The sequence below is a fragment of the Ciconia boyciana genome, chromosome 24 (assembly GCF_034638445.1).
Source record: "Ciconia boyciana chromosome 24, ASM3463844v1, whole genome shotgun sequence".
Classification (NCBI taxonomy): Eukaryota; Metazoa; Chordata; class Aves; order Ciconiiformes; family Ciconiidae; genus Ciconia; species Ciconia boyciana.
The window spans coordinates 704,360-726,817 of record NC_132957.1 but is presented as its reverse complement, the minus strand read 5'-3'; the positions used below and the strand labels follow the sequence as shown (position 1 = coordinate 726,817).

Below are 22,458 nucleotides of genomic sequence, written 5' to 3'. Positions count from 1 at the left end.
GCAGGGGAACAGTGGGGTGCTGCCCCACTGGGCTGATGGGGAGGTGGAGAGAGCCGCCGAGCCCCAGCACACCCCGGATCAGGCTGAAAGACCCCCCATTGCACGGGCCTCGAAGGAGGGCAGCACCCGCAGGGCTGGATCCTGCTGCGGGGAGCCCTGCGCCACGGGCACCCAGAGCCACGGGGCACCCGGCACGGGGGGGGTTGGAGGTGCAAGAAGTCAGCGCAGAGGAGACACAAGAGGATTAGCCGAAAAAACCCAATCGAGGGTCAAAGGCCTGGAAGGAAGACGAGGCAAAGGGCAGGCGCGCACGCACAAACACACGCGCGCGTGCAGCCCCGTGCCCCTGTTAATCCCGGCTCCACCGAGATGTCGAGATTGCTTGGGAGCTGGCGGGGCTGGGGGCTTCCCGCTGCCGGAGGACGTGCCCCACTCCTGTAATCTATATGCAAGCAATTCCCATACAGACTCTGATTAAAAGAATAATCCCCGGCTGCGCAGAGCCCCAAGGGGAGAGGGGCCAGACTGCGCGCGGGGGGCTCCGAGGGCAGGAGCTCCCGGGCCACCCCCAAGCCTTTCCCTGTGCTTTGCCAGGCCCCAAGCGAGGGATAGGCCTAATTTGAGCTCAGAGGCTTAAAGACGCTGTTGAACTAATTTCTTTGGTTTAATCAAAAAGCCCAAATCCGGGTGGTTTATCTGGCTGTGCCCGGCGTCCCTGCGCGGGGCCGGGTGGCTGGAGCGTGGCTGCGTTGGGGTTGGCGTTTCATCTTCCAGTGAGTGGATATGTCCCGTCCTGTCCCCCGTCACCAGGAGGGGCAGCTCGAAGGGACCCCACATGTGGCACCCGCTGTCCAGGGCTGAGGGTGGGGTGTGTGGGGCATGGCCCCCCTTGGGGGCTGCTCTCCCCACCCCAGTGGGTCAAGGGAGATCGACCCCATGGGAACTTTCTCTGGGCTGTATGGTGGGAAGAAGGACCCGTGCCGGGATGGAGGGAGGCTGTTGCCTCCTCTTTGGACGCCCCGGGAGAGGGGAGACCCCCCCCAGCTGCTGCCCCATCTCCACTGGGAGACAGCGGCACCGTGGGCCACCCCGCTGCCCGGCCACCCCTTGCCACGCCACTCCCAACCCTGGTGGGTCCAGGGGGTTCTGGTCACGGGTCCCGGGAGCGGGATGGGGGTTAAACGTCCCTCAGGTGCTTCAGCTCCTTCTGCAGCTTCTCCGTGAGTTTCTTGAAGGATGGCCGCTTGCCTGGCTCCAGCTCCCAGCAGCTCTTCATCAGGGCATAGACAGCAGGCGGGCAGCCCTCAGGGGCCTCCATGCGGTACCCCTGCTCCAGCAGCTCCGTCACCTCCTTCAAGCTCTGGCAGGATGGAGAAGCCAGCTGGGATCCCCCCCTTCCCCACCCCACCGGGGGCTCGCCCTGGCCAGGGGACAGTGGGATGTCCCTGTCCCATCAGTGCCAGCGGAGTGTGACCTGCGGCGTCCCCCGGCACAGCACTCACCAGCTTGGGGTAGGGCGCTCGTCCAAAGGAGAAGGCTTCCCACAGGAGGATCCCATAGCTCCACACGTCCGATTTGGAGGAGAATTTCTGCAGAGGCAGGAGGAGGGGAAGCTGAAGCCGGCTGGGGGCCACGCTGGACCCCATCCCTCCCCAAGGGCAAGAAAGGAGACAGCACCTGCCCCCCACCACCCCAAGCTCCCTGGGGTGTGACCCTCCCTCCCTTCCCATCACCCGCACGGTCCTGGGTCCATCCTGCTGCATCCCACCGGAGCTGCCCCAATCCCTGCTATGCACCAGGGCGAGGGCTGGTCAGGACAGCGCCCGAATTTCGGGGGATGCAGGGCTGAACGTGCCAGAAGCCACCACGGGGCAGGGATGGGTTGGTGGGAGGGGGGACGAGCAGGGGGGACCCAAGGGGGCGAGCTGCTTCAGGAGGAGCCCCAGCCCTCCCTGCCTTCCCACCACTGCTCACGTTGTGTTTCAGGGCCTCCGGGGCCGTCCACTTCACGGGCAGCAAAGTGGTGTCCGCGCCCTTGGGATTGACCCGGGCCAAGCCGAAATCGCTCACTTTGGCCACGTTCTCCTCGGAGATGAGGATGTTGCGGGCAGCCAGGTCCCTGTGTACCAGCTTCTTGGACTCCAGGTAGTCCATGCCCTGGGCCACGTCCCTGCCATGGCCGAGCAAGGCAGAGCACAGTGTCACTGTGTGTCCCCCGGGGCTGCCCGCGGAGGCGCAGAGCACGGATCCCCAGCCCGGAGGAAAGGAGATGGACTTACAGAGCAAACAGGAGGAGCTGCTGGGTCGGGACAAGTGCCCGTCCCCGTGTGCGCAAGAAGTTCACCAGGTTGCCCTGACAGAGGAGGAGAAATGCGTAAGGACCAATGGGATGGGGCTGCCTGGAGACTTTGCCTCCTGCGGGGGCTGCAGCACCCAGCATCCATCCAACTCAGCCCCTAAATGTGGATTTTGTCCCCAAATCTGAGCGGTGATGGGTCCTGCTGCCCGAGGACCGGCTGGGTGCTCTCACCTTGCTCATGAACTCCATGACGATGTAGAGGCCATTGTGCAGGATCACGCCGAGCAAACACACCAGGTTTTTGTGCCGGACCTTCCTGAAATGGAGGGGATCTGGGTCAAGGGGGTGCCTGCTCATCCCTGGGTCATGGGGCAGGGTTGGGCTGTATCCCCCCATGGGGCACTCACGTCATGGCAGCTGTTTCGGCGAGGAAGGCCTGGGCGGTCACGTCGCACTTGATGTTCTTCACGGCCACTTTCTGCCCCATATACTCGCCCTGCAGGACATCTGGGAGGGGACGTGAGGGGATCAGGCTCAGCCCCACACATGACCCCCCACATCCAGGCTGAGCCCCCCCATGCCACGGGATGGGGAGGGGATGTCCGAGGGTGCCATTTGGGGAAGCCTGCAGCCAAGGACCCTCCAACCCCATCTTCTCACCTACCTCCGAACTCGCCTTGCCCGATGCGGTCTCCTAGTGTGAGGTGCTGCAGGTTCAGCAACCAGCCGGCTGGGCATGGGCATAAGGGCAGGTTAGCAGGGGCCACCAGCGGGGTCATGCTGCCTTGTCCCCAAAACCCGGACCACGACCCTCTCCCGTCATCTCCTACCTTTGGCCAACTCCTCCTCGGCCGACTTCATCCCGGTTTTCGGTTTGGGCTTCACCAGCTTGGTGCAGATGGCTCCCTGCTCCTTCATGTAGTGCTGCCAAGGAATGGACAGATGGAGGCGATGCGGCAATGCCACCTCTTACCCCCAAGCTCAGGGCATGGAGCCAGGACACGGCCGCGGGATGCTCCATGGGTCCCCACCACCATCACCACCCTCGAGGGGCCTGGAACCCCTTCAGCTCGGGCAGTGCACAACACCGCATTTCCCCCAGCGCTGCAATTCGCAGCCCCCGTCTCAGCACTGCTCCCCTCTGGGCACAGCCAGCGAAACACCGTGGCGGATCACGGGCGGTACGGGATGCCACCGGTGAGCCAGACAGCGGCCAATGGGGTTAAAACCCCCGGCGGGTGCTGCAGCAGCTGAGGGCAGTTTGCAGAGGCGACCTGGAGCGGAAGCAGCAGGATGGCCATCGCGGTTACAGAGCGGGGCCGGGGCAGCTGAAAGGGGAAAGGACCCACCCGAAAGCAGAAGTTGTGTCTAAATGAGGAAAACATATGAGAGTGCAACCCCCCCGAGAGGAGACAGGCAGCAGCTACGAGACAGGGCGAAGATGGACCTTGAGGAAGAGCTCACTGGAAGGGCGAGAGCTAACGCGGCAGTCCGGGAGCCCCGCAGGGTCAGCAGGCAAGAGGGGGACTTGGAGGGGAGAGAAACGTGGCAAAGCGCCTCAAAGCCTCAGCAGGGCTCAGACCTCGTCCAGGGTCCAGAGCTGGCAGATGCATTTTTCCAAAATGCCCTAAGCCCTGGTGCTGCGTGAAGCACTGAAGCATCCCTATGGGGGGAAATGTGACCCTGGGCAGGGGACCGGGGCTGCTGCCCGCACGGCTGGTTCGCAGCTGAGGACGTCCCCAGGGCATCCCAGCTCTGTCCATTGCACCCCAAACTGAGTGGGAACCACGAGTCTTTGGCAGGGACAGAGAGTTACCCCAGGTAACGAAACCCAATGAAAACCACAGGAGAAAGGGACAGGGACCTGCCGCTACTCCGTGTGACCCCATGAGGTTCTTGCCCTTGGTCCGGCGCTGGTGGGGTTCACTGCCTGGGGAGAGAGATCTCACCTCAATCATGTCGATGAGGTTGGAGAAGTACTGCTGGCTGTCGATGCTGAGCGTGTTCTCCTCGTGCACCACGCGGTAGTGGATCACCTCCTTGCCAAAGCTCACGCAGAGCACGTAGTCGCCGGGGTGCCGGACAGACTCTCGCACCAGGAACAGCCCGTCCTCGGCGGGCTGCAGCTCCTGCACTGCCTCCACCCCCGAGATCTTTCCATGGAACCAGCTGGGGAGAGGGGCATTGGGGAGAAGGGCATTGGGGAGAAGGGCAGTGGGGAGAAGGGCCGTGCTGGCGGGCTTTCCCCAGTGCCAGCAGTGAGATGGGGAGAGCAGAGCCCCCACCAAAGCTACCAGACCCCATTGCATAAAGCCCCTCCCTGCGAGGTGCATCCAAGCTGGGTGGGCGCAACTGGGGGTCTTTAAAGCCAGGCACTGGCCCCAGCAAATCCCTCCATCGCCAGGGCATGGCTACGGGCTGCTCTGCCCCCAGCTGCCCACCCAAAACCTGGCTGGGGGGACACGTGCTGGACTTATCTGCTGTTGCAGCTCCCGGGGGCTGAGCTGGGCTGCTGGCCCCCCTGGGTTCCCCCCAGCTGTACTCACGGCATGAGGCTGAGCTTGGGGTCGATGCGGATGGCACCGCGCTCCCGCAGCGCGCTGGCCGCCAGCAGCCCCTCCTGCCCCGTCTCGTTGTGCCTGGCGTGGTACCAGCCTTTGCCCTGGGGGTGAGAGGGTTTCAGAGCAAGGGAAGGGACAAGGGACGGGGGATCCAGCTGGGATGGGGGGAGGCTGGCTCCGGAGGCTCAGCTGATGGCACGAGGGTCCCATCCCCTCCATGCCCTCCCACAGCAGCGCGTCCCCCGAGCACCCATCGGGCTCACCTCCACAGCCTCGATGATGGTGACCACGTCGCCCTTGCGGAAGGCCAGCTCCCCGGCCTTGGGCTTGGTGTGGTCGTGCTTGGTGACGCACTGCGTCCCGGGGGCCCAGTGTTTCTGCAAGAGAGAAGGCAGCGTTAGCAGGGACAGCGAGAGCTGTCCCCCCTCCACCTCCACAGCCATCAGGGCCAGCCCCAAGGACCATCTGAAGCCCTGGCTGGGGACAAGGGGCACTGGGCACGAGCCCCCCTCCACCCCACTGTGGTCCTGGGGGAACACGTCACCCCGATGTTGGCAGGGGAAGTGCTGGCAGCCCCGTGGCAGCCCCACTCACCCCGGACATGGTCGGCCGTCAGCGCATCAGGGACTGCCTGTCCTCTCCTGCTGGCACCTACAGAGAAGAGATCAAAGGGGGCTGTGGAGGGATGGGGCTGAGCTGGCCCGTCCCACGCCACTGCTGCCGTCCCCACAGGCTCCTCTGGCCGACGCAGCTCCTTGCTAAGCCTGTCCATCACCCGGGGCAGCCCTGCACCACAGGAAGGAGAAGAAGGCTTAGAGCAGGCTGCAAACCCTGCCCATGCTGGCTATACCCCAGGGAGACTCCTGTCCCAAACCCAGGTGGGAATCAGGACCCAGCTGTCCTGGCTCCTGCCCCTTCTCCCTGCCTTGGAGTCCAAAGATGCGCTCCACCGCTGGTACTGCTGGCATGACAGGAGCCCATCGCTGTGGCCACGGGGGCGGGGAATGTGGTTTTACCAGGAACTTGTTTTTTCACCTCCTCTTTCAGCAGCTCTAAGCCATCAGGGCCATGAAAGGCACCGGCTGCAGGGCCCCGCTGACGTGGGACGTGACAGGGCTGACGCGGGGGCTGCTCGCTGCAGGGGGGACGCTGACGGGGCAAAGCTGGGCCGAGGTGGGATTGTCACATCCGCTGGCTGTGGGATGGTTGCACAAGGTCCCCGTGCTCCCCCTGCCACCAACTTGTCATGCTGGGATGCATGTGACTACTTTCCAATTCAAAATTGTGGGTCTTCTCCTCCTGGAGGCCTTCATCCCTGGTGTCATCTCCATGAGAGGATAATAGACTTATAGAATGTTTTGGGTTGGAAGAGATCTTTAAAGATGATCTAGTTCCAACCACCCTACCGTGGGCAGGAACACCTTCCACTAGATTAGGTTGCTCAGAGCCCCATCCAACCTGACCTTGAACAATTCCAGGGATGGGGCAGCCACAACTTCTCTGGGCAACCTGTTCCAGTGTCTCACCACTCTCATCATAAAACATTTCTTCCTTATATCCAAGCTAAATCTACTCTCTTTCAGTTTAAAACCACTGCCCTTTGTCCTGTCACTATAAGCCTTGGTAAAAAGTCTTTCTCTGTCTTTCTTGTAAGCACCCTATATATATTGAAAAGCCGCAATAAGGTCTCCCCAGAGCCTTCTCCAGGCTGAACAACCCCAACTCCCTCAGCCTTTCTCCATAGCAGAGGTGTTCCAGCCCTCGGACCATTTCCGTGGCCTTCTCTGGAGCCACTCCAACAGGTCCATGTCTTTCTTGTGATGGGGACCCCAGACCTGGATGCAGTGCTCCTGGTGGGGTCTCACCAGAGCGGAGTAGAGGGGCAGAATCACCTCCCTTGACCTGCTGGTCATGCTGCTTGTGATGCAGCCCAGGATACAGTTGGTTTTCTGGGCTGTGAGCACACATTGCTGGTTCATGTCCAGTTTGTCAGCCACCAGTACCCCCAAGTCCTTCTCCGCAGGGCTGCTCTCAATCCATTCATCCCCCAGTCTGTACTGATACTGGAGATTGCCCTGACCCAGGTGCAGGACCTTGTACTTGGCCTTGTTGAACTTCATGATGTTCACATGGACTCCAGCCTGTCAAGGTCCCTCTGGATGGCATCCCCTCCCACAAGTGAATCAACTGCACTACTCAGCTTGGTCTCATCTGCACACTTTCTGAGGGTCCACTCAATCTCACTATACACGCCACCGATGAAGATATTAAATAGTACTGGTCCCAGTATGGACCCTTGACGGACACCACTTGTTACTGCTTTCCACTTGGACATTGACTGTAACTCTTTGGACGTGACCATCCAGCCAATTCTTTATCATCTAACAGTCCATTCTCAAACCCATATGTCTCCAATTTAGAGGTAAGAATGTTGTGGGGGACCATATTAAAGGCCTTACAGGTAGATGACACCCATAGCTCTTCACTGGTCCACTGATGCAGTCACTGCATCGTAGAAGGCTGCTAGATTAGCCAGGCACGGTTTGCCCTTGGTGAAGCCATGTTGGCTGTCTCTAATCACCTCCCTGTCTTCCATGAGTTTTGACATATCTTCCAGGAGGATGTACTTCATGTTCTTACTGGGCAGCGAGGTGAGGCTGACTGGTTGGTAGTTCCCAGGGTCCTCCTTTATACCCTTTCTAAAAATGGGTGTGATGTTTCCCTTTTTCTGGGAACTTTGCCTGACTGCCACAGCTTTTCAAATATGATGGAGAGTGGCTTGGCAACTACATCAGCCAATTCCCTCAGGACCCTGGGCTACATCTGCATCTTGTTGGATCCTGTAGACTCATGTATGTTCAGGTTCCTCAGGTGGTCTTGAACATGATCTTCTCCTACAGTGGGAGGGACTTTGTTCCCCCAGTCCCTGCCTCGAGGTTCAGGGGCTTGAGAGACATAGGAAAAGAGATTACCATTGAAAACTGAGGAAAAAAAAAAAAACAAACCCAAAAATGTTGAGTACCTCCGCCTCCTCCATGTTGGTTGTCACCAGCTCTCCCATCTTATTTAAGGGGGGGGACATATTTTCTTTAACATTCCCTTTCTGGCCAATGTACCTGCAGAGGCCCTTCTGATTATTCTTCGCATCCCTTGCCAAATTCTACTCCAACTGTGCCTTAGCTTTCCTGATCCCATCCCTACACATCCAGGCAGCATACCTATATTATTCCTAGGATACACATCACTGGTCCCACTGCCTGTGCATTTCCTTCTTACACTTTGGTTGACCAGGAGGTCCTTACTGAGCCATGCTGGTTTCCTGCCGTCCTTGCCTGACTTTTTTAACATATGGGAATTAAGAGCTCTTGTGCTCTAAGAAAAATGTCCTTAAAGAGCTACCAGCTCTGTTCAGCTCCTTTATCCCTGAGGGCAGTTTCCCAGAGGGTTCCATGCACTGATTCCTTGAACAACTGAACTTGTGGATGGTGGGACCCAGTGAGCAAATCCTCTCCTGCTGCCTTAGCAGCACAGGGGGCTGGAGGGGGGACAGCCCACCTGCTGGCGCGTTGACACCAAGCCTGTGTCATCGGTGGCACTGCCTGGGCTGCCGCGCATCCCCATACCACGGCATCATCCCCAAACCCACCACGCTCTTAAAGTCAAGTCATGGCTTCTGTAAGTTTTGTTCTGATTTCAGCACCCTTCCTCCAGATCCATTTTGCAGTTGAAATTTCTCTCTGTCACTGCACAGCAGACACATTCTTTCTTTTTCTAAAGGAAGGTGGGATTTCTCCGTGCTCGCAACTCACACTCTTCAGCTTTGCCAAAGATGCCATCCAATGAGACCCACATCCCACGGAGGTGAAGCTGCTTCGTGCCCACCTTGCTCCTTCGTACCAGAGAACTAGATAGGGTGAAGCTACCCCAGCAGCTTGGTGCTCCTCTCTGTTTCCAAAACCTCAAAACAGCCAGGGAAGCATCAGCTTCCAGAGAAGAGAAATGTCTGAGGAGGGGAGAGGTGATTTCATTCATGCACTGGTTTTCTTGGTGCTCAGTGACCATGAGAGCCTGGGCAGGGCAATGCAGGGCTGAGACCCAGCGCTGACTGCACCGCTCTCGGGGAAACCCCACTGTTGGCCTCTTGGAAACTTCTAGCCAGAGCAGGACGATGTCTCCCCGGCTCTGCTGGGCTGGGAGAGGTGCGGGGGCTCACTCAGCTCCTTGGAGCAGAGATGACAGTCTTTGCTCTATTCCTCTTTTGGATGGTGAGTCACAGTCACTCCTCTGCATCACCAGTGGTAAACCCCAGCCTGTCTCTGTGACGGTGAGGATCCGAGGACTTACCACGACAGTCCCTAGCCAGAACAACAACAAAAAAGGGACAATTGCAGCTGTTGTGAGGTTAATATTAGCAGGCAGCAGTTTTATCTGTTCCAGAAGGCATCGTTAGCTAGCACAGACATCCTCTCGTCCTGCAGCCCATCCGCACCACACGTATTATCTTGAGGACTTGGAGATGCAAAGGCAGCCGCTCCATGCCTGTTCCCCAGCAGGCACAGCCAAAGTCTGACGTGACTGGGTGCAGCTCAGCTCACTTCCAGGATGGGTGAGGACCTCATGTGCATAGAGCTTAAGGACAAGGTCCACTCCATACCACTCGCTGTGGTGCAACCTGACACGAGGAGGGACATGCTGGCTGAGCGAGGAAGGATGACAGTGGCTCTGACACTTGGTCCTTCATTTTCTGCTGCTCCAGGACAGTAATTTCTGGTGAAAGCAGCAACTGCTTGCTCAGTCCTGCCCCTGTGTGCAGACACGGGGACAGATCCTCCACTCTGGGCACCCAAGGGCCCGGCTTCTCTTCTGCCCAGCTGGCACTAGGGCTTGGAGTGCCGGACATGCACCCCCAGATGCATACCTGCCGCTGGCAGAGCCTGGACACCAGCCAGTGCCTCCACCCAGCCACCAGCGGGCAATTGCCCTGAATCACCTTCCTCCTGGTGCCGCTCACATGCCTTGTCCCAAAGCAACTATTTGTTCTTGGAGATGTTTGGTTCATGTGGTTCCCATCACTGGAATGAACGTTCCCACAAGCAGGATGCATGGGCAGAAAGCCTGAGAGGAGATATTTCCCCCCTCTTTGTTTTAGAGCTGTTCTACACTTTTTTTTTTTTAACCGGTTAACCTGAGTATTTGCAATGAGGATGAGAAGTACAGAAACATGGTGGGGTTTGGTGGAGCCATCCCAACCCTGAACTGGAGAGCTCAGGCTTGTTCCCAGTGCACAGAGTTACCCCAGCTGAGGAGCTGCCAGGACCCAACGGCACAGTGGCAGAAGAGGGGACACGGGCATCGGCAGATTGCACCTCTACACTGAAATTGGAGCGGGATGCATTGTGCACGCACCTTTGAAACACAAGCTGGGGAACTTTTTTTTACAAACACCCAGCCGCACTAAGGGTCGCTTGGACAAACGGCAAGTACAGCGCTTTTGCTGAAAAACAGGTGACACCTGGCCATTTTCCCCACTGACCGCAACGCCACAAGTAGACTACGTCCATCCCTCTCCACTGACAGAGCAGACGTGACAACGGTCACCCGCTCCCAGCACCTCTAGCAGACCCTTGCGCTTACCTCCCCGCAGCCTCCATGCAGGGCCCTGCGGGCAACGGCGTCTCGGGGTAGCTCGCAGCCTCAGCCTCAGCCTCCTGGAGAGTAAATTCTCTTTCATATGGAGCAGCAAAGCTTTATTTTCAAGGGCATGCTCCCCGAAAGAGCTACTGCGTTATTTCCTGATTTCTCTTCTGGTAAGGGCTGCAGATGCGGCATCCCAGCGGTCCTAGTGCCTGCCGTCTGCACAGTCAAACATTAATCAGAGATGACTCATTATTTGACACCACTTAGAACAACTTTTACCCTTTGAGGGCACAAGTACACACCCTTGCTAGAAATGAACTGGAGATCATCAGATCCTATATCCTGCAGCACGGTGTAGCACTCAGAAAATTAATGACCCACTATGCAAATAGGGAGATTTGCCGTTACTGCCTCGATTGCCACGATCAGAGCAGCTACCCGAGAAGCAGGTGCCCATGGTGGCAGAAGCTCTCCAGGGAGACTGAGACTCGGGAGAGGATGTGGGGGGACCAGGGATCCCAAAGTCTAATCCCGTCTCAGCGCCAGCTTCTGTGAGACTTCAGGGAGGTTGATCCAAGAGCATGGCCGCACCCCGCTGCTCTATAGGGGCTGAAAACACGGACGCAGCACAGGCTGGAACGGGCAATTGGGAGAGACCTTTAAATGAACACCGCTGTCAAATGGCAGTGGCTTATCTATATCCTCCAGCATCTGCAACTAGCGGGGAGGGAATAATCGCCTCCACACACAGTTTATCATCCCAGCCAGAAAACTGGAGACCAGTTTTGCACCAGTGTTCAACATTTCCAATATTCTGAACAAAATGGTGAAAAAGAAGAAAATGCAGTTTCAGGCAAACACCATGCTTCATTTGGGGGTCTTGGGGGGTTTTTTGTGTGTACTGTTTGTTTTGTTTTTAATAAAATGGTGTTTAAGCCTTAAAAAAATACTGGCAATTCAAGGGCAAAGGCAGTATAGAAGAAAACCATTCCAAACTAGCCAGTAGTTTCAGCTCCTGGTTATATTTTTCCATCAACAAACAACTTCCCCAAACCATTCCACCCAGTCTGTTCATAGGATTCTTGGGACGTGTTTCCCCAGGAGCACTCCTTGCGTTATCCTCTGGATTTGTAAGGATGGATCCTTAGATACCAGGTCTGTTCAAGCTTGAGAATAAACACAAGAGTACATCCTTACAGCCCCTGCACCACACTGCTGGGGCTCTGCATCAGATCTCCTGGGGTCTGCACAGCACTCTCTGCGACCAACAGAGATGTTTCGGACTTTTGGGTTTTGCCACATTCGGTCGTGTGACAGACGTGCCCACTGCACAAAGAACTCAGCATCACACACAGACTGCTCTAATGTAATAAATGGGCTTTCCCTGTCCTATGGCCAGCAAAAAGACTCCCCCGTCCTTCCGCCGGAGCTGGTATCCCCCTTTACATATCTGGGTATCTGCCACCCAGTCAGTGCCTCAATCTTTAATACATTGACCCTCAAAACTGTCTTCCTCTCTTCTCTGGTGCAGCAAAGTAGATATCTGCACTGCACAGCCCAGTTCAGTGTCATAACGCTGGATCACCAGCGTGCCCAGGTCCCTCCAAAACAGCCTACAGCGAGGCAAAACATCGAGATTTTGTAGCACTTCTGAAGTCGCTGGGTAAGTGTGCAATAGTATGGGAAATGTTTTTCTCACATCCTAGGCTGGGGCTTTAACCACTTGTCAGTCTTCCTCCTGGCATCCTTCCTTTGGGTCAGGGAGAGTGAGGCTCGCAGTCACAAGCGCAGTGTCCTACGGAACAAACTGCTGAGCAGTGCCATTCCTGGTAGGATGAAGGATGAACGTTATCCAAGGAAGCAGAGGCTGGAGCAGGAAGGATGGGCAACAGCATTCATTAGGAACAGCAGCACGTTTTGTACAGAAAGAACTGCTCCTTTCTCAGCACAGACTCAGGCCTTAGCAGTGCAAAGCCCATGGGCTCTCTTTGGCCGCTTAAACTCCCTTCAGTCCATGCTGACAATACAGCTGGATTCACCAGAAATGTGCCTTCTCAGCCTGAGGAATCTGCCCTGCACTTCAAGCCTTTAAAAAGGGAATCAGAAGATGGCAATGTCACAAAAGCAGATGACTCTTCCCTACCTTGCCTCCACAACAAGTCAGGGGATTCTTTTCACCTCTCCTTTTAGCACCTGAAGTCAGACATCCAGGTCCCTTCTGGCTCCCTCTACAGCCAAAGGGAAGTTGGGCACCTCCAGAGTGCAACTCAGCTGACCTGGTTTCCAACACCAACCTTGGGTGAGCCGAGCTGTCCCGCGGGGCTGCTGGCTTCCTGCTGCTCCCACGGGCCGCACGGGATGTCCACCTTGGCCTTTGACATCCAATCTCCAGCATTTAAAGAGAACATCACTGAGTTTAAACACCCCTTTTCATAGCAAAGATTTATTTTCAACCCAATAATGCTGTTGGGTCATTTGGATAGAAGATCATTTGAAAGCGAATTTCACCCTAGATAATGGCTGGAGCTTTAGACGATGCCTTCACCTTACCCCGCTCCAAGCAGCCGTACACAACACCGAGTTCAGATGCTGTTACGCACCCATACACTATGCGCACTGCGTTACCAGGAGCCAGACTGACACTTCCAAGAGGGACTCCCCTCCATCCCCAGCAGCAGCATGGACAGCAAAGATGTTTTCACTAAGCCCTTATAGAGCAAATAGCAATGCCCAGATTTATGCCCCAGCAAGAAGGTAAATGAGGCATGCTCAAGGGAAGAGTGGGAGACGCACTGCTACAGCTGACCACCTCAGTTCGTGACACCCAAACCCCACTGTTGTGGCAGCTGTTTTATCTGGACACATCAGGCCTGCGCTGCAGCGTACACGCTTGTGTGTCGTGACTGTTTTAGGGGTGACGTGCAGCACTTAAAGGCATGTTCCACATCTGGGTTCTTGGTCTTTACAGGCATCCATGTCACTTAACCTGAACGGGGACTGCTACATCAGTTAAACTCTTCAGTATTTGGTATCGTAACTTGGCTTTCATCTCTGGCAGCGTCTAATGGTTTTACTTCCTAATTTCTAATGAAGGAAGCTTTTTGGAGTGGATGCACCATTTCATCCTCTTGATTTGACTAAGGTAAAAGGCTAAAAATTGCTCACAATATTTCAACACTTCCCAGTCTGATTTACCAGAAACCAATGAGGATAACTGTATGGCAAAAGGAAGATCAGAGTCAAGGCTCTGGCGTGAGGTTATGGTAACACTAAGTGTACAGAAGGATGGCAGCAGCTCCAGCAGCTCTAGCTGTGAGCACCTCTTAGTTCAGAACATGCTGCACTGTACTAGTTAAATACAACAGTGCATCTATTTAAACATCTATGGAAGCGCTGAAATGCGTCCCTCTTCAAATATATATTTTTGTATGGCTTATAACTTTTAACCCAGTATATTTAAACAGAACCTGCTTTACACCCCCAAAAAAGTACTTAAAGAAGAAACAGCTTTATTTGACAATAAACAATGCAGAAATAATGGTTTTCAGTAAGTTCTAAAAAGCTGTTGATGAAAGTACTCCAAAAAGCCTGAAGGAATGTGAGGAGTGATTTGAACCTGAAGTTTAAACGAAGAACGTATGCGTGAAGCGGAAGCCTGTGACAATCCACTAGCTAACTGGCAACATCGCGTAGAACAACAAAAGCGTTCAACTCTGTTTTCTCCATTGTACTCTTTTCCCAGGTACCATTGTGACAATGCTAAAGCCTGTTCTTCATACATTTGCTTGGTCAACTTTGCCCAAACCACCAAAAAGGCTCCAAGCAAGCAGCTACGTATCTCTGTACAACGCTGTGCATCACTGCTCCCAAACAGTAACCCCTGAAGTGCAAGACCCCCGCTCCAAAAGGGTGGGGTAAAACACCCAACCCGCAGACCAAAACATGGCAGTTTCAGCCACTTCAGCCAGGCTAGAAACAGCCTCCAGTTTGAGGCCAGAAATCTAAAGTAAGAAAGAAAATGTATAAAGAATACACACAATACCAGAGGGTGGGGTGATGTTTTTTTTGCCCTTTTTTTTCTTTAATAGTATCTGACTGTCTACCTGTTTTGCTGTGGGAAGAGTTTCTTCTAGAGCAAGGGAGTGGGAGGAGAAGGAGACAAAACAGGAGGGAAGGAACTGTTGCTACAGGCAACTTCACTCTTACACAATGGTGCAATTTCTGTAGTGATTATAGTACAATTTAAAACTACCTACAGTACACTATTTCAAGGACAAGTAAGAGACTAAACCAGGACCTCTTTATATATAAAAATTGGAACATATGAGGGTTATTTTATACACGCAGTGTCATTATTAGGCAGCATCTTTTTTTGTCTTTTTTTTCCACGTCCTTCACCCTCTGCTCTTCTAGCTGTCTCTTTTTTTACTGCATGCTTTAAATGTATTTTTTGGAGATGGCAAGGAGCCCATTCCAAGTTCCCTGTTTATTTTTTTTTTCTGAAAGCCAGCATTTTTAAAACACGCTAGGAGAAGGAGGAGATAAAATGGTAACAACCCAACTGAAACGAAGGCAGCTATATGAAGAAAATATGTAGAAATCTGCAGTTCTTCCCACACACACTATGGAAGCTGGAATTTAAAGTTATTTAGAAGATCATTACCACCACTACACCATAGATAGCAATTAAGCTTATATTGCAAACACTCACCTAAAGCTAAGGTAGCCAGCTACTTTGAAAATAAGAAGTCAAGAATTTGGTGTCCAAGTCTTCTTAATCAAACTTCTGCACTGAGCCACAGAGGTTTCAGGCAAGACTGGCTACAGCAATTTTAATTTAGTCTCATATTCGATTCTTTCATCATATTTAACGCAAGTAACTGTAGGATTTTAATGTTTCCTTATTCGATATGGGTCAAGAAAGTCAATGCTTTCATTGCAAAGAAACAGCACAGTCAGGCAAATTTTAAGTGCCAATGCAAAAGAAGTAATTATATGTAAATGACCTTTCCTACCGCATACCAAACTAAGAACGACTAAGCAAACAGAATGGAAGAGGGCTTGAGTTATGCACTGTACAGTTTTATGTGCTGCAATAAGTTCTATGGTTTTCCACATAGGCAATAAAAATGTGACAGAGGACTCAATGGCAGATAGAAACATTTAAAACAAATAGCATTATATTTCAAGACAACTGGACTCTCATTTGAAATATTCACTCACTCTGATGAATCCCTTTACTAAAAGTGAGCAACATCAACACAATTTCTGGTGTTACTAGTGATAGAAATATAATAATAAATAAAATGCAGACCACATATCTCAGCAGTTTAAAAGAGTTCATTGCAATGGGGATCTCCAGTATACCACTGCCAGGAACGTTTACCAAAGTGTCCTCCTTCACTGTTGTGAACTGCTCTTCCTTCCTACCTGCGCGTGGGCTGTGGCATCATCTCACTCCTGACAGCTCACTGTCTCCAAAGCATCCAACTTACCTTGTAACAGGGATCTTGCAGCCCAGCCTCATCTGGCAATGCAAGATATGAGAAAGAAAACACAGCACAAAAATAAAGATATTGCAGTCAGGTTTTTAGCAGCAAAACTCAGCAAGCAAAGAATTAAAAATAAAGTTTATAAACTGTTTAAATAGTTCTGGAATTTTCCTTTACCTCAAGTAAGAAAATGTGACAAACTGAGCAAGCTTTAAATTCTCTGGAATGAGGACGCAGTTACAGCATTTGAGACTGCCCTTAAAAGCTTTTCTATACATAACGGCTGCAAGCATTCAGAAAAGCAACATGAGTTTTGTAAAAGCTAAGTGTGAGTGCCTGGGGGCTTGAAATACATCTCTGACAAATTCAAGTATTAGTCTTTCCTTACGAATCAGAAGGTAGACAGGTCTCCTTCCTGGAGAGAGTGTTGCTATCAATATTGTTTTAACAGAGCGACTCAGCAGTGCAGAGGAATCAAAACATTGCACTTAACACACTTTCATAAGAAAACAACCAAGAGGCAGCAGAACTGAGAAACAACATTCACAGCATGAGCTGCTGTGCCAAGGTTCAGCGAGGCTCCTGGGTAACACCGTGATACCCACCCGTCAACAGCATTCCCGACACGACACCTTCAAGAATATGCTGCCTGCCGCTGCCAGGATTCAACAGGCTCGATGCCCTGCTTAAGGTCTTTTCTACAAAAAGTCCCCTTGCCTATGGAGAGGATAAAAGTGACATGTTAGAAGTAAAAAGCAAACAAAGATGCTTTCCCTTTAACCAAACCTTGCTGCTTCTCTAGACATTTGCCCGTCCTTGGGACTCTGCCTTGGCTTTTATAGCACTTTGAAATTAGTTTCTAGATTGGATTGTCACAGGCCTGTAAAACCACCAGGAACATATCAACTTCTGTGATAATTTTTATCATACAAACAGCCAAGTAAGAAATCATCTTTGCTACTTTACCACCAAAACAGACACCCAAACAACCACACACAACACAACCCTTTGACCTGCCCTTGATAATAAACAGAGCTTCCAAGGGATGAACGTCAAGTGAATGAAGAGCTCAGTTCAGAGCTTCTTTCTAAAAATGTTAAAGATCTGAGACAACTGAGTGCATGCAGGATATTACAGCTGCCTGGTAATCTTCTTAACCACAGTAATCATACAAGAAATTCTCCCTCAAAAGCACACAGAATAGCAGAATATATCACCTCTGTCATTCAGACTAAGTCTTTGGGGGTCTCCATGGATATTTCTGTTATTTCCCGGCATTTTTCCATCACTCCCCTACTACAATTTTATGGGCTTATGCAAGAGTAGACATTTTTTCCCATCTCCTATCACATTTTTTATTTTGGTGGTAGGATTCTAGCACTACTCTCTGAATACTAAATACAAGCTCATTGAAACTGCACTCAGAGCTTACAATGAAGTCAGATATTTTTTCCTTCATCATTTCTGATCTGAGACATAAAACGTGTTCAGGATAACTACCCATGACAGCAACATCTGTTTTGCATTTAGGAATTTCTCAGCAAGATGTACTTTCAAAAGATGCACATACTTATTCCTTATTAAAATTTTGCCAACCCATTGAGTAATGTACAACAGCTATTTTAAAAGCTCACAGCAACATTACAACGCTATTTAAGATGGGAAGGAAATGCAACATCCATTTAAGTTACAAAGGACTCTAGAAAGACGCAACTAAAAACCCCACACAGAAATTTAACTAGAAAATGATTCATTCACATACAGTGACAAGACAATATTTGTCATCATAATGGATGTGACTTCATTTTAAAGCTCCTAAAAAAGAGCAATCATCTTCTAGCAAATAATTTCTTATAGCAGGCTTTTTTGAGTCCATAGTGCACCCAAGTACATTCCCTTGAAGATCATCACCACTTCCTGCAGCACGCACCTACTCCCTGGTATTTAGTCTATCACCTGCCTGTGTCATCATAGGCTTTTGACAGGCATAAATAATTCTTACACTTGCTTTTTTTTCTTTTTATCTGCTTTTGCTTATAGTGAGAACAGGAAGAACAAAAACTATTCTTACTAGAAATGCTATATCTGAAGATTTAATCTAGATTTCAAATCTTAAGGTACAATTTCATGACTAAAAGCAAAGTAACATTTTTGGGAATTCATGAAATAGTAACAAAGGAAACAATCTAAATGTTTCATCACCTGGCACAGCATTGAAAACAGTATTTACCCACAGAAAAAAAGCCCAACTAATACAAAACCTTGCATCTAAGTCCATAAATGTATATTTGAAAAATCAGAGGTAATTATGCATGAAATAAACCAGCATGGAATAAGTTCAACAGCTAGATCAAGTATTGTTGAAAAAGCAACATTGCAAATATGTTAAAATTCATGATGAGTATGTCTGAAATCAAAAGCCTCAGATAGCAATTTATCTTGTGAGGAAAGATGTTAACCTCTTCTACATGGTCACGTAAAACAGGTTGTACATCCAGCAGCCCTCCAGGTATATTTTCAGAGATAGTTGTAGCTCTGCTTCTGGTTTCATCACCTTCTCTTCCACAAGTTTGTGGCATGTTCCCTCAATTTTTATTAGTCTGTATGTTGTCTCACAAACAGAGTTCGTTACCCAGCGTGCAGCATCCAATATCACACACAGAGCCGAGATACCAGTTTATTCCAAGTTTTGCACAAGGCTGGGTGCTAGGTGGTAACTCCACAAAGCTAGCACCCCGATTGTTCGAACAGGTACAATATTTATCCAGTCTAGTTATACATATGCATAAGCGATTACATAAAACAGTTTCTTATTGGTCTACATTTCCATACCTTACTTTTAAAGCCACAATACTACTTTAATGTTCCACGCATGCTCAGAGGTGAGGGATCTCTACTTGGGCTGGGGTCTCCAGCTCAAGGCGTGTGATTTTTAGTATTATGAGGACAGTTTGCACAAGGGTGCTTCTTATCACATTTCTACTAATGAAGTCAGATTGTTGTCACAATGTTTCACCCAGCTCACATATTTCTTTGGGATGCGTTTCACTCCCAAGAACAGGAATTCTTGATTAGACATTCCACATTCCAGTATGAATCCCCCTTATCAGCTTTATGTGTGCCTCAGCCTTCCACCAGCTCTAGTGTACTTCTCACATCTGAATCTTCCCACAGAGCTGTATAATACTGAATTTTAATTGACCATGTTTAATTGGCTACATGTGAATGAAAACTGGATTAGTAACCCAATTCTCTACTATTTAGGAAGACATCCTTAATAGCAGTTAAGTTAAAAATCCTTCATACTATTGTCAGTTGTTTGTCACCATAGAATCTTCCCCAATTTGTTCTGTTCCTTGTCATTATAGCAATTATAGCAGCTGACAGTAGTGGATTAAATTTATTACTGAGATTTGCACCTCTACTGCAACACAGAACAATGCCTATGCTGAAAGTTTTGCTTTGTTAAGCAAAAGCTTCCGCTTGAGTATCTGTCTCGCATTCAGACTGCTGCAATGTCCAACAGGTAACATTAATAAGTTACTCTTTGCAAAGACAGGGAAGTTCTTCCAATGGTAAGAAGTCTTTCAAAATAAGAGGCAATTTGAGACTCTCCTAGAATCTTTGTGCTCTGCAAATACAAATTTAACTGTAATTATTTCTTTCATGATGGTTATTATATCAACTACAAAACTGTTGTTAGGCCTGAAAGATTAAGCTTTTTATCACAAGCTGACATGAACATCTATATGATGCTACACACCAGACACGGGTGCCTTCAATATTCTAGAACATTTCTGAACAGGTTATAGCTCACACCACCTCCTCCTCTTCATCCTCAGCATCCCTGAGGATGTGAGCAGTTCTCAGAAGTCAGCTGCTTCTAAACGTCTATTCATACAGCAGTTTCTAGGCTCAACAAACTACAAAGAACAGCGCAGACCAACTTCAGGTGCATAGCTGATCTGCAGACAAAACAGACTTGTCTCAGCTTCTTTAAGAGGAGTAAATACTGGCATCCTGTTGTAAATACTCTGGTATAAAAGCGGACATTGGAAAAGAACTCCAGTAAAGATAACTCTGAATGACCACATAATAATCTTAGAAGTACACAATCTTCTTCCCAGGCCAAACGAAAAACTTGACAATTCTTGTGCTCAGATATTTTCAAAGCCATAACTTAGACAAGACTTAAAGTGCTATGTCCAAAGATGACTGAACACTCAGAGCAAAAGGTTTTGAGAGACATTGGCTTGAACAGCCAAAACCAAGTTCAAATGCAGAATAATCTTCAGGAATATTTCAAGAAATACACTTGAGATTTGATTCTGCTATGCTTAGGTTGGTCAGGTTTTTTTGAAGTGATAAAGTTATTTCCCTGTTCACTGTAACATCACTTCAACATGAGTTTAGAGAAAAATGTTATAGAAACATTTTTAAAATAGTTAGGTTTCTCAGCATAGATTACAATTTTAGAGGAGGGACATTTGGCAAAGCTGGGCAATACACTTATGCTCAGATCACACCTGGTTATCCCAAGAGTTCGTTTGCTGCAGTGAACCAACTTAAAGCATATATTTCTATCACAATTTTTCTTTCAGAAACATTTCTGAAAGATCTTTTACTTGCTGTACACACTTCTAGAACATAAGCAAGCTCTGTCATGTTCATAACTCTACAAACCTATGCCACCTTCTGATGGCTCCCCGGATATGTGCTGCACATGCACCTGCTCCTGTGCAAGAGACATCACAGAGCTCACATTGAAGCTGGCTTTGAATCCTGCAGGGCTCTTGTTTCCTTGGTTTCCTGTCTTCTGAACAACGTCTTTCTTTTTGTGCTTTTGTCATTCTAAGTGCTCCTGCAATCAAACAGGGCAACATATTCATTTCCCTTTCAATGACAGTACTGTTTTTCTACTAAAACACTAAATGTTCTCTGAAAATAAATGGAAAGTTTCCTGAAACACTCATATTAAAAACAAAAAACTCCCTTTGGAGTCACATTCAAACCTGCAATGTATTAAAAGCTCACAAGCACTAACAGTTTGACAAATTTCTCCTTTACTGCCTTGCACTACTGGAAGCACTCACACACAACCTATTCATTTTAGGCTTCTTATACAATCAGTCCAGTCTTGGCTGCAAGACTTACATATGGCCAAACATGTCTACGTGATTAGCTTTCTGTTGGCTGTAGAGCATACCTAATGAGCTGGTTTAGATACAGGTGGCAATATTGTAGGCATATGCACTTGGTTAGATGCATGTCACCTCACAAAATACGAAGAACTTCTGCCCCAACCTGTTTGCCATTTAAGTTTTCAGTAAGGCACTGACTAAGAATCATAACTAATGTAGGCAGAAGTTCAAAGAGGCCAGGCAGTTACAGGCATATCACATGCTTGCTTCTGAAAAAATCTGTAGGAGTTTTAGATGTGGTAACTTCTTGGTTGTTAAGTGTACTCTTGTAAGACATTATAGCTCTCTGCAAACATCACTTTAAGTAACATCTCTCTTCCACCATAAAAAGCAAGCTGTCATTCAGGTAGCAAACTGAGAAAGTAACACAGGTTGGGGGGGGGGGGGGGGTGGTGGAATCACCTCTCAAGTTTTGTTTCTCAGTGGAATTCACAGTTGGGTGGGTTCCATACACTTCTCCATGGGGGCAGCTGGCCCCGATTCCAGGCATTAATGGACACATCAATAACGAGCTGCAGGACAGAAGGCACCCCAGAAGATGTATTCCCAAACTTTAATATAAATTAGGGAAGAGATGTTTAGCACATCAATAAAAATCTCTTCTTAAAACAGAAGGAGGTTATCTAACAAAAATCATAAGAATTCAGGTGAAGAAATACAAAGCTATGTAAATGAAAAATTTGAAACAGCACACATTCATTCCAGTAGGCACAGAAAACTGCATTTATCAAAATACTTACATTTTATCTGGAGAATAAAACTTTTCTCACTACTAAAATAAATATAATAAGAAAAAAATAAGGGTTAACAAAATGTGAGTCAGTTTTTAGCACTTCTCACTTCCTCAACAAGACAAAGTTATCCAGCAATTTTAGTGATGAATATACTGCTCACTATCCTATGTTTTTCAATATGTACACATGTCCAGGAGCTCGAGGAACATATTTTTAGAGTCTCACAAACAGTGTACCAATTTAAAACCTTCCCCCTCCTCTCCTCCCCCCCCAAAAAAAAAAATCAATGATGAGTAAGCTAATCTACATCACCCATTAAAAAGGTGAAATACTAATTCTGTAACAGTTTCATTTCAGATTTCTCAAATTAAGTGCTACAGAAATATCACTGTTTCTAGCATAATTTCAAGGAATTAATGAAGAATATTTATAATCCACAGTTCATATCATATTCTCTCAACAAATAGATATGGAAAAATGTTGTGTATGTATTCAAGTTACTTCAAATCCTGTTTGGAGACATGATTATGAACT

The 22,458-nt window shown here is 49.4% G+C and overlaps 1 protein-coding gene and 1 long non-coding RNA gene across 2 annotated transcripts; both read right to left on the bottom strand.

The window, feature by feature from the left end:
* Positions 1 to 268: 268 nt before the first annotated feature.
* MATK (megakaryocyte-associated tyrosine kinase) lies at positions 269 to 11,101 on the bottom strand. Its single transcript, XM_072845331.1, has 13 exons — positions 10,495 to 11,101; positions 5,455 to 5,511; positions 5,124 to 5,237; positions 4,846 to 4,961; positions 4,249 to 4,468; positions 3,130 to 3,223; positions 2,964 to 3,029; positions 2,707 to 2,806; positions 2,531 to 2,615; positions 2,280 to 2,353; positions 1,975 to 2,170; positions 1,503 to 1,589; positions 269 to 1,360 (listed from the first exon to the last, which is right to left on the bottom strand). Exons 2-13 carry the CDS (start codon positions 5,461 to 5,463, stop codon positions 1,178 to 1,180), a joined length of 1,344 nt encoding a protein of 447 aa, XP_072701432.1. The 5' UTR covers positions 5,464 to 5,511; positions 10,495 to 11,101; the 3' UTR covers positions 269 to 1,177.
* Positions 11,102 to 16,648: 5,547 nt separating this feature from the next.
* Positions 16,649 to 22,143, bottom strand: LOC140643622 (uncharacterized). Its single transcript, XR_012039604.1, has 3 exons — positions 21,593 to 22,143; positions 20,673 to 20,850; positions 16,649 to 16,706 (listed from the first exon to the last, which is right to left on the bottom strand). It is a non-coding gene; the product is annotated as an uncharacterized lncRNA (long non-coding RNA).
* Between the last annotated feature and the right edge of the window lie 315 nt (positions 22,144 to 22,458).